This window comes from Notolepis coatsorum (assembly GCF_963971535.1).
Source record: "Notolepis coatsorum genome assembly, chromosome: 10".
NCBI classification, from domain to species: Eukaryota; Metazoa; Chordata; class Actinopteri; order Aulopiformes; family Paralepididae; genus Notolepis; species Notolepis coatsorum.
In genome coordinates, this window is record NC_140174.1 from 41366837 (window position 1) to 41379474 (window position 12638).

Genomic DNA, 12638 nt, shown 5'->3' on the forward strand with positions numbered 1-12638 from the left:
CGGCTTTGATCTCAGGCAGTGGGCCAGCAGCGATCCGCAAGTACTGCGCAGCCTCTCCTCCGAGGACAAGGCAGCCAGCAGCGAGACCTGGATGGCTACAGTCCCGGGAGAAGCCCAGGAGATGACCCTGGGATTGGTGTGGCGATTCAAAACAGATTCGCTTCACTACAGACACAAGCCCCTGACTACGGAGCAGGGAAGGCCGGCGGCGGCGCCGACCACCAGACGGAGTGTGTACACAACACTCGCCCGACAATATGACCCGCTAGGATGTATTCTACCGTACACCACCAGGGCAAAAATGATTGTACGAGCATTGTGGGACAAGGACCAGGGCTGGGACGACCCCATTCCCGCACACCTTGCATCCACCTGGAGAGAGTGGGAGATGGAGCTCCACTCACTCCCAGGCGTTAATATGCGCCGAAGCTACTTCCCACCCACAGTGAGGCCAGAGACATGTAAAATGGACTTACACGTCTTCAGTGACGCCTCAGAGGTCGCATACGGATCAGTAGCCTACTTGCGGGCCCAAGAGAAGGGGGGAGAGATCTACACAGCATTTGTCCTCGCCCGCTCGAGAATAGCCCCACGCAAGCAACAATCTATCCCACGTCTAGAGCTCTGCGCAGCCCTAGCCGGAGCGCACCTAGCCACGCTCATCCAACGTGAGCTCACCATACCGGTGTCTAGAACAATCCTGTGGTCAGATTCCACGACGGTACTCGCCTGGATCAAATCGGACTCATGCAAGTACAAAGTCTTCGTGGGAGTCAGAGTCACCGAGATTCAAGACTTAACCGAAGAGTTAACCGGAGAAACAGAGTGGCGCTACGTTGATACAAAACAGAACCCAGCTGACGTCATCACCCGGGGGATGCCCCTGGATGACCTCACCCGTCGCAATGTCTACAGTGACGGCCCCGCATTCCTAAGACTCCCGGAAGGACAGTGGCCCATGCCTATCCCGAGGGAAGCAAGTCCAGAGGAGGTGGAAAATAAGAAGTCTGTGTTCTGTGGATTGAGCACCGTAGCCTCCACCGACCCTAACATAGACGATTGCACGTCCATAGAGAGTGCACAACAAAGAACATTCCTGCGGTACCACCCGGAGTGCAAGTCCCCCGCTGATATGTCAGCAGCTAACTACGAGGAAGCAGAATTGCTTCTACTGCAGCGAGCCCAGAGAGACAATTTGACAGAAGGAACAGTCGTCATGATTATTGATCAATCACTGCCCAGAGCTATGTGGCCGGCCGGCCGCGTAAGCAAAGTGATCACCGGTGCCGACGGCAAGGTCCGAGCAGCTGAAGTGCTCGTCCAGGGTCGCACTTACACCCGTCCCGTGGCGAGGCTCATAGAACTGCCCCGACTCCCAGACACAATCGATGATGACCATGACCCTATAACCCTATGACTTTGTGAAGTTGACTGACCCCTACAGCAAACCCTTATGTAAATAGACAACGCGATTAATCTGTCTCTGTTTAACTGATTAGGTCTGGGACCAATCAGGGGGTGGCTGTTGTGAAGGGCCAGATTAAACCGAATATATATATTTATTTATATATATATATTTAATTGTATTTGTATATTCTCTAATATTCCCTGATATCCCTTGTATATTCCTTGTACAATATGCATTGAATATCCATTCTAGCCTACTGAACATCCCATAATAGTCTCCATTCTACTATTGGTCGAGACCTTGGTGCCAGGCTGCCATACCCCTCAGACCCAGTTCAAACGTACCGCTCCACATGTACGAACAAGTCCTAGTTCCGCGTAGGAATCTGGCTACCGCACCACTAATGGGACTATTTGTTCATAGTGCGTATATATACTGCGCTACTAAAGTAGGACTTCCTTTTCAGTCCAGTTTCTTACCCTCCAATAGAGTCACAGACGTAAAGCCTCCCCGCGACGCCACGTGTGGGAGTAAGGCCAAGTTCGCCTACCATCGGTATTGAGACATCGTGTATATTAATATTTGAATAGTCATATTTGGCACTATATCGTCGAGTTGGACGTAGTCTATTAAGCTAATAATAGTCTGTTAATATATAGTGCTTCGTGCGGTGAGAATACTACCGTAGTCAGTACCCCATCGTTTCGGGCAGAGAACTGGCTGCTTATCCAGGGTGGTTGACCCCACGTGAAGCTGCACCCGAGGAGCCCCAGAGCCGACGAGCGAGTGGACCTGTATACCGGATTATTCTACCGACGACAGCCCGCCTTCCCAGGCACGGATTATGCTTTGTATACTTTGATTATTCCATGGATAAAGACCCCCGACACTGCCGTGTGTTGGAACCCCCCCCCCCTGGAGAGGACGCAAGGTGAGGAGACGCTCTGCAAGACGAGGTCGCTTCACGTCTCTCCTCCGTGGACCGGATGACGCCGGCCCACAAAGAGTCCACCTGCTTTCATCTGTGGTCCAAGGATCGCCGGCGCATTGAACGGCACTACAGTGGGTTCACCTGGGATACCCTTGGCCGGATGAGGCAGCCGGATTCTACCCCCCCCCCCTTCCTACTCCTGTCGGCTTACAAGCGACCGGATTAACCCCCCCTAGTGTGTCCAGTATATAATCATTAAAGTATCATTGCTGTTATTCCTTAAACTATTCCAGGTCGTATATGTACCACCTGCGCCTTCAGAGATTGGACATTCTCTATTGATATACCGACGAATACTCTTGCCATAAAAGTGCATACTAATTTCCATTCATAAATGTGATTGATTTGATTAAGTGCTTGCTCTACACACCATCGCTGTGTAGAAATAAAGACCTATTTCTAATTCGTACATTTGTGTTGGATCCGTTTCATCTACGTGACAGTGTTCATCATAATATATTTATGCCGTGTACTGGGTGGCCGAATATTAAGTACAAAGGTAGTGGTAGTAAGTATCATATCTAGTAATACAGTCAGGGAATTGTACCCCTCAGTTACACTGACGGTAATAAAAGCAACCAGAAAGGACTGCCGTTACCCACCCCTCTAGCTAGTCTTTTGCGTTTGATATCAATTATGTATGTAATCATATATGTTTATGTATGCCGAATCACATGTTAAATGATCCATTTGATGTTTGTTGCGTCGAACTGCATGGTAATATAAAGTGTGATATCAAAACAAAACCCTTTTTATGTTCAAATAATATTCCCTCACTATTTCACATGTCATTTGTGAGAAAGTTTAGTTAATAGTTCATATTTGTTTATCATACAGACAACAACAATTTGTGGACCACAAGTTAATTTGGTTATCATCACATTGAGAGACAATAAACATAACATAAAAAAAGGTTCATCTAGTCTTAATTTAAAATACTATTAACTGTTAATATGACTAGTTGACACCTGTTGCTCCAAAACTTCAAGGTAAAAAAAAAAGGTCTTACTAATCTGTACTTTTACAACATTTACAAGCACTTTTCAGGAGCCTGGCTCACGAAATTCAGATCAAACTGTCAAACTAGGCGTTGCAGATAAAATATGAGATACGATTCAGCAATTAGATGCTTTACTTCTCTTTGTCAGAAACATACTTTAGATAACCGATGGTGGAAACAAGAACATTTACAAGCAAGCCACCATTTTGTACACGCCCATTTTTCACAGACTGAGCGTTGTCTATGATCCTTGATTGACATACAGTGTATGACGGAGAGGCTGAATGGCTTGTTGAATCACTTGTCAAAACATACAAATCCTTTAGCTCAGGCCCAGCACACAGTTCCTATGCTCGTCGTCACCTATCTCCCTGGGCTCCAGGCATACGTGGGTGTAACCCTGAAGCATGGAGTTACTGAGCTGTGGAGGGAAATCCGTACAATGCTCGATTTTCCAATGCGGTGAAAACCACCCGCTGCACTAACCAGGCCACAGGCAGGTTAGACTGTTGTGGCACAGAGGCACCTGTGGCTCAACCTGGCCAAGAGACGGCCGTGTGGTAGAGCGGTGGCCACCATGCAGGCCTCTTTCACGCTGAAGTAAGTGCGGCGTTCAGCTCCCCAGCTTCCCCGCAAACAGGCTTCCCCTGCCAGCCGTCCAGCGGGGGCCAGGGCACTGTTTTGTACAGGTGGCTGCCACTAAGCCGGCGGCCCCCTGCCTGGAAGCAGCAGACTGCCCCTCTGCTTGGACCAAGAACCACTTCAACCCACCTCACCCCTCGGTGCCATCTGCATCAGCGTCTTAGAAGACGAAGAAGGTCGACCTATCTCCCTCTCTCTCTCTCTCTCTCTCTCCCTCTCTCTCTCTCTCTCTCTCTCTCTCTCTCTCTCTCTCTGGATGGTGGGCTAAAATACCCCCGCGCACACAGGTTTTTCTGGGTTGGTTCGCTTCTCCTACTTGTAAAAGTTATCTGATTACTGATTACTGATTACTCCTTTAAAAAGTAATCTAAGTTACTTTACTGATTACTTGATTATCAGAGTAACTTAGTTACTTTGAAAGTAACTAGGTTACGAAGTCGTCGTCGTTCCCCCAACAGTTTTTTTTAAACGCTTTATTGAAAGTGCATAAATTGTTTTTAATTTGTTTCTCTGCACATAACGTAAATTGTTAAACTAGTGCTTCAGCTTCTGTACCATCAAGTATGGTAAAGCAACAGTCTATGATGCTCACAGCATTAGAGCAGCCAGCCAGTGGTTTTACAAAACCAGTGTATCACATCTAACAAATGCAGGCTGAACTATTCAATTATATCAACTGTAACTATTAAATTGTTTTTATAAATGTCTCTCTATAAACATACAATCAGTCTCTCTTTAACATGTAAATTAACTGTAAATCTGGCAAATAAGAGCTTTTGCTCTGCCACCATCAACCCTCCTGTACCTAGTTGAATGTCGGCGAGTGTTGTGATTCCAGATGCTTTCAATGCAATTGGATGTGCTGTTTTTAGCGGTAGACAGTATTTTGTTTCCTATCCCTATTGGGGTGGAATTCTGAACAGAAACCGCAAAAGTCATCTTGCGGTTTCACTTTTAATTTTGCCAAGCGTTTTGGGGTGGAATTCTCCGACGACGGAGCCCTGCTGTCACACGATTGGCGCATATGTCACATGACGTGCTGTGAAGACCCGCCCTACTCTGCCTCTGATTCGCAGACTGTGGATGGGGAATGTGATTGGACCACAGCAGAGTCACTCACAGACAGAGGGACCAGTCACGCCGCGGGACACATTCTTGTATTTAACCCTTTCACTGCCACACCACGTCACTCCCAAATAAGAAAAACAGCTCAAAATGTATTTTTGACTGTCGAAAACGAAATAAAATACTGCATTCCGCCTGCATTATGAATTTATGATGAGATAGTAACGAAATAGTAACGCACAGCCACTTGGACAAGTAACTGCAATCAGATTACTGGCTTTTAAAGATTAACGCGTTAGATTACTATTTTCGGGGAAAAGTAATCAGATTACAATAACGCGTTACTTAGTAACGTGTTACTGGCATCACTGCTGGTCAGACACCCATGTGTGTTCCTGGGATGGTGACAGGAATGTGAAGTGTCACAAGAACAGTGTAACAAAAGTATAGCTGTGTGGCCTTTGAGCTCCCTCCTACACTTGTTCCTGAGGAGCAGGGAAGGCTTAATACCCAGTCAGAGCATTGAGCATTTATGTAGAGAGATTTATTCGGCAGAGTGACCAGCTGTTTGTGTGCTTTTCCAATCCAGTTAGGGGCCGTGCATGTGAGGCTCCCAGTCAGGCTTCTCCTCGTACCTTGTGAGATACTATCGCCTCAATGTTATGGCTCCGAGCTCGGGCCAGGCGGTGTTGGAGGCAGAGGGCTCAGGTCACCATACTAGCTTGATGCAGCTCAGGGCTCAACTTTTCAGGGCTTTATAAAACTCCCATAGAGTGGGTTGTGTCGAATAGTGTTGACCGAAAGAGACCGGTCGGTTACGTTATGTAACCTTGGTTCTCTGAATGAAACGTAGTGAGACACAACACACTCTATGGGAGTCTCTCGAGGTTGGCTCGTCTTGAAGAGCAGTATCATTGTGAGGGAAAGGATGCCAGCACAAGGTTATATGGGGTGGGACTCCCCATGTGCTGGCCAATCCTTTCTGCCCAAAAGGCACATATAAGTACTTCAAGCCAATCGCATGCAAGGATGCTATTCCCATACAGCGAGTTGTGTCTCACTTTGTTTCCTAGGTTACCAAGGTTACATAGCGGTAAACAGACGTTTTTTCATAATAGGTGGCCTAAAGAATCTATACGGAGCGACATTGAGCATGCAGCACCGTGAACATATTGAATTATCAGCCTACGGTGGCTCTTCCACAAAGAGGAAGTGTTGGGGAGAGTCACCTTGAACCTTTAAAAAGCAATCTAAAAGCTGTCTCTCCTCACGGGGGCCATGTGTCCCTCACAGTTCATTTCAGATAGCTTAGCTTTTATCTCACAGGTGAGATAAAATAATAAAATAATAACTGTTTTCATTTTTAATGTTTCCCCTGTCTTTTAGGATTTCCTAATGGAAACATTCATCATGTTCAAGGATCTCATTGGGAAAAACGTCTTCCCGACGGACTGGGTCATAATGAACATGATGCAAAACAAGTGAGTACTAGTACCAGTGGGCCAGTGGCCCTGTCACTGTTGCACATACATTTAGAATCTTTATTTATGTCCACATAAATACAATGTTTAAAGGACACAAATATTATCCGTGCAATTGGACATTGTGGGCTATTCTGTTACATTCGTGCCCAAATTGGCAATGGCAAAAGTTACACATACACATACTGTAGGATGATGAACCTGACAATCAACACACAGCTCATGGGTACAGATAGCAGCGTCTTCTCCAAATTGTGCGGCTGCCAATAATAGCTGACACTGAGCAATATATTGCTAACTGTTTGGCTCTTCCCTTCGTAAGACCGGCCATCTGACGGCCTCTAACACACACACACACACACACACACACACACACACACACACACACACACACACACACACACACACAGACACAGACACAGACACAGACAGACACACACACACACACACACACACACACACACACACACACGCACGCCACTTTGATCTCCTTACTGTTGTTGCTAAGGAACGGCAGTCAGAAGTCGGTAAGGACGGTTTCTAATGTTTTTCCCTCCATGCAAATATGGGCACAAGACCTCAGCCGTGCAGCAATCAGACGAGCAACTGCCGCAGCTGCAAACAATACCATGAATTATAGATGTCTGGGTGAGGACCGGACGCTCATTTACAAACTTAGGCTCAGCTTCTCTTTACTTTGTTTCCCTGTTGTGCTGCCCTGGTCTCCTGGTTTATTAATGTGCACCTGCCCCCCTCCACCCCTGCCTCCCTCGCCTGGCTTCATTTTAGCTGGAATGACAGAAAGGGATCGGATGTGGTTTTGCCAGTAGAGCTGCAGTGAAAAGAGTGATTCTGGGCTACGGTTGATGTAGTTGCTAGATGCTGTCGGAAGAACTATAGGGAAGCATTTGAAGACTTGCTGGACTGTGGTGATGATGATGTATTGTTGTTTTTTCTATTTACATGCAATTTTGAGTAAATCTTTTCAGGGGGGGAAAAGCATGCGCTTGGAACTGCGGCAGAGTCTATATTATGCAACTCCATGCCCATGTGCTTCATCTATGTACCTGGAATATATATATATATATATATATTTATTTTACCAAATTTTCTCTGTTTTTCTCCCTGTCCCAATTTAGTCGTTGTGCCAATACCCCCCCCCCCCCCCCCCCCCTCCCCTACCTGGTCGTTGTACGCATGTTCTCCTATGAGTCGGTACAAGGGCGTCCCGAAGCCGATCGCACGCTTCCTCCGATATGTGCGGCGACTGCCAGTAACGTCTTTTCACTTGGCAGCGAGGACTCTCATTGGTGAAGTGTAACGCGTGGGAGGGCACGCTATCTCCACCAAGTCCTGCCCCCGCTGAGCAAGCGCCGAGACCTGACCTGTAGGCGTCGCTGTCCACAACGCCAGATTCCCACCCACCAGCTTCCCACCCCCTAATACTGCCAATTGTATTAGTATGAACGACCAGCCAAGCTGATAGCAACGCCGAGAGCTGGGCTCGAACCCAGCATCTCCTGCGTTGGTGACGAGCGCAATCTCCGCTACGCTACCTGACCGCCTTGTTATGGAATATTTTAAATGAGCCGAGACAGTGAGCTGTAGAAATTCAGTTGTAAAAAAAGAAAAAATAATGAATTTCCGTGATCACAGAAAAAGTCCTCAGTTTACAATCAGAGACAAGTGTACACAAATGTCTGACCAGAAAAGTGAGGGAGAGCTCTGGTCAGACTTACAATAAATACATAGTTTGACATGATGTCAAAAGATGACAAATTAATAACAGACAAAAAAGGTAAACACAGATGAACAAATATGAGAAAAGTTAAACAAAGATGGGTTTAGGGATCTTGTCATATCTGACACAATACTGGAGTCAAGATGAACAAGAAAAGAACAAGATGTGATTTTTCTTGGATGTCTCATATCTAAGTCAAGTTGTCCTGGGCGCCTGTATCGGTTCCGCAACCATTTCCATTTCCGGGGTAGGCCTGATTGCCCCCGACAGGCACGTGACCCGCCGCGGCCATGCCCCGCGGCAGCCCCAGCGGCAAGCGCGCTACTGCTGGAGTTCACTTCGCCTTTCACATCGCTGCCGTTGGCGAAAGCAGGATGAGAGAGCATAGATTTCGCTGTGTATCATTTAATCATTTATCATTTAACATTTGAAAGGCATACATTGTTGTCATACAGAAGTACAGAATACTTTTATCCAAAATGCTTCTTACTGTTACACTGTTAGAGACTGTGCTAGACAAATGAATGACTAATTCGGTCAGAAATAACGTAACTAATAACGTTAGTAAGCACTGCTTATATGCTTATTATGTCTGCGGGGTACAGTAAACGTTTCTCCCGGTACATTCTGAAGAGCACACCGCTGTATGTTGGAGAACCAGCGGTCTTCCGCTCCTCCTCACTCGAGTGAGAGCAAAGCCGTGCACAGCTCAGCCCTGTGTGAGACGCGAGGAGGAGATGGGAGTCCTTCCAATCGGAATATGTTGTTTCTTTACACATATGTTGGATTATGAATATGTCTTTATAGCTACAAATGAATGACTAATTCGGTCAGAAAGCAGTAAGACAACAGTTGCAATGTTGTGTTACTGCTTCTCGGCATAAGCCCCAATAAGACCGTCACCAGAGCTCAGCGATGCCGCTCGCGTGAGCATATTCTCCCCGCTGGTGATCGCAGCACGGAGGGTCGCGGACCAGCCTGTTAGCATAGCTATAAAGACATATTCATACAATTCATACAATTCGCTCAACAACGGAGCAGTGGGAATAATGCGGAAGCGGTCTCCCGGTCCCTGACTCTCCCTCTCTCTCTCTCCCTCTCTCTCTCCACCTGCATTTTACACACAAACACGTTGTCATTTTCCGGCTGATTTATGAATCGTTTTCAAATAAACGCTAGATTATCGATACTATATGTGTACTTGTGCACGCTAGAGAAGCGTCTTGAAAAATTTATTATCTATGCCCTGCCTGGCGCTAACGGCGCACACACACACACACACACACACATAGGGGACACGTTGAGATAGAGATATATGTGAAAAATACATCTGATTACCCCAAGACTGGTAACATAGATTCCTTACCTCACATCAGATGTTCTTCAAAAAGATTATTCCAATTCCTGATCGCCATTCCAAATATCGATCTCGTTTATTGATCCAACGTTAGGTACTCGAAACACATAATCCAGGCTGCTCGGAGTGTCCACAATGAATCCAATCGTCTCCGGTTACATGCCTGAGAAGTAATCTGAATTCAGTTTTTTTTTTTTCATGCATTTCCATTGAGTCCAATCCAATGGGTGCATTACCATCCGGGAGGCGATAGGGGGCAGTATTTTCCCTGTTCGAGCTCATAGACAGTCCCAATGATATCGTGAGGCTAGATTGATGAAAAATGAATGGATATCGCTAATAAAAGCAATAACGATTAAATAACGAGATTTCTCGTCCCTGGCACTCAACGCATGGCATGAAATCACGAGATTTCTCGTGGCTGGCACTCAATGTGTTAAAGGTCCCCTGTCTTATAAATTGCCTTTTCCTGTGTTTAGCATTGTTTTCTAGCAATGTGGGGTTGTACCAACACTAATTTGATGTGAAATCTCTAGCTACTCCCGTTTCTTCAGTTCAGCTCAGACAAGAACCTCCCCCACTGAACCAAGCCATTCAGAATTGACTCGCTATCCTACGTAGCAAGGCGCTGATCTGGTTGTAGTCACCGCCCACAATCAACAATTCGCTCAACAACGGAGCAGTGGGAATAATGCGGAATCGGTCTCCCGGTCCCTGACTCTCCCTCTCTCTCTCTCCCTCTCTCTCTCCACCTGCATTTTACACACAATCACGAGGAGCCGCTCACACAGCGCACACGCGCACCGGAGCAGTCTATCCTCTCTCTATCCCTCTCTCTCTCGCTCGCTCGTTCTCTCTCTCGCTCTCTATGTATCACGCTGTGTGGGTGACTGTCACTCAAAGCTGGTATGGGCGAAGCCCATCCCAAAACAGCTTGAAATCTTGAAGTGGAAAAATGTTGCTTTAGAGTATTTAATTAGAGATACAAAACAATGAATTTAATAATAATAATGGTAATAATTACCATTACATACCTTTATCTACCTTCATGATATCAACCATAGTATAACACAATGGTTATTTACAGTGGCCTCCTGCACAGTATCCCTCTAGTATCCCCCCCCCCCCCCCCCCCCAGAGTCTATTCACCACAGCAGCAGCCGTAGCGTGATTTGCGTTGCTGCCACACTCATTTCTGTTCGGTGGCTGTCATCAGCCCGCTTATGATTGCTACACGCCCCGACTCCTATTGGAATTCACACAGTCGTCCTGTAAACATTGTCAGCCACCTGGGTCAGAATGCAGAATCTACTGGCGACGTGGGCTTCGTGATGAGAGAACCCCCTGTGCCCTACAGGTGTGGAAATCACATCTGTTCTGCCCGGAAACTGAGACACAGTGTTGACGCGTGTCAGGGAATGGCCGGCCCTGGCCCCCCCCTAGGCCACACACACACACGCACGCACACACGTCTGTCTGCGTTTGTCTGTGACTGGAGGGTGATTAATTTCGTATCCCAGTCTGCTTCCACTTGCTCGCTGTTAAATTGCAGTTTAACTCAAAGAAAAGCAAGGCTGTCAAAGTCTGACTCACCTCGTCGTCTTCATATACATGAGCCTCTTTGAACCAACGCGCCCGTCGGCTACCTGACAAATTAGCGAAACCCCTCCATTTGTTGCCGCGCTTCGGGTGTGTGTTTGAGCAGTTGTATCCACAGTCGGTAATAGGTATCCAAGGTGACACGTCCATTCATCCCGGCAGAGGATGCTTTTTTTACCCAGCTGTTTTCCATTTGGACTCCCCTCCCGTTAATAATCTCGGAGCGTCGGATGCTGAATCCGCGCACCGCTCTCTCTGTCGGCTCTTTCAGGCCCGCGTGAGGAACGCCGCCAGCGGGCTGGAGGCTGGTTGAGTTCTCACAGCAGTCTCTGTCGGCGTAAAGGTGAGCTGGCTCAGAGGCGTTAGGAGTGGGCCCGCCACTGCACTCCCCAAGTCCATTTGGATTCTAAAGATAAGCTGCCTTTTAGAAGAAATACTGCTCAGTGCTCTAAAAACATTTAGTTTCATTTGGCAACATGTCAAAGTGACTGGAAACATGGGTCAGACTATAGGCGGTAAATGTTGATGAGCGTAACTGACTGAAATGTTAAAGGTAGTATTGGTACCAGTGTTAAGGTAGTATTGGTACCAGAGTGTTAAAGGTAGTATTGGTACCAGTGTGGGGGCGGCTTTAGGTGCTGCTTGTAACTAAACCGGAGCGATCTGGGAACCAGCCACTATCCACATCATCGTGGCCATCATATTTATTCAATCATAGGAATCAAAAGAGAGAAAAAAACCTGCAAAGCTGTTTTGCATGTTAATACCCATCACTAACCCCATCACGGTGCTGCGTGTCGGTAGCCAGTCCACACGGGGCCAGCAGAAGGTTCTTTCATGGGCCTATGTCCGCATGTTGTCATAGCACCACTAATGAGACGAGAAGCAGACTGCCGTTTCGGCGCCAGTTCTCTCCTACTCAATCCCACACTCTTTACTTCAACCTGATGTCTGTGCTCTAATCCCACACTCTCTACTTCAACCTGATGTCTGTGCTCTAACAGGGGACAGCAAGATCCGGCCATCTAGTGGTTGTCTGTGCTCTTTGACTGGCCCCTGACATAACAGTATGGCCCCTGACATAACAGTATGGCCCCTGACATAATAGTATGACCCCTGACATAATAGTCTGGCCCCTGACATAACTGCAGTGATGAACAGGGGGAGTGAGTAATGTTTGTTCACCACGGTCCCAGTTGGACAACTGAGAAGTTGATCAATGTCGCTCCTCCATCCAATGGATGCTATATCTTCTATATATTGACCAGAAGTCAATTGATTCCTCAAGCCCATATTCTCCTTTTAAGTCAGAACCAACTCCAGCACGTCAGCACCTGATCATCATCATAGAGGG

The 12638-nt window shown here is 47.0% G+C and overlaps 1 protein-coding gene across 1 annotated transcript in view; it reads left to right on the forward strand.

The window, feature by feature from the left end:
- dock1 (dedicator of cytokinesis 1) overlaps positions 1–12638 on the forward strand; it is a gene marked incomplete at its 5' end in the record, with an annotated part of 602016 nt that overhangs the window by 405648 nt on the left and 183730 nt on the right. Inside the window, one exon of the mRNA XM_084323017.1 lies at positions 6493–6587. Coding sequence (XP_084179143.1) covers positions 6493–6587 — 95 coding nt within the window. The remainder of the gene's footprint in view (positions 1–6492; positions 6588–12638) is intronic.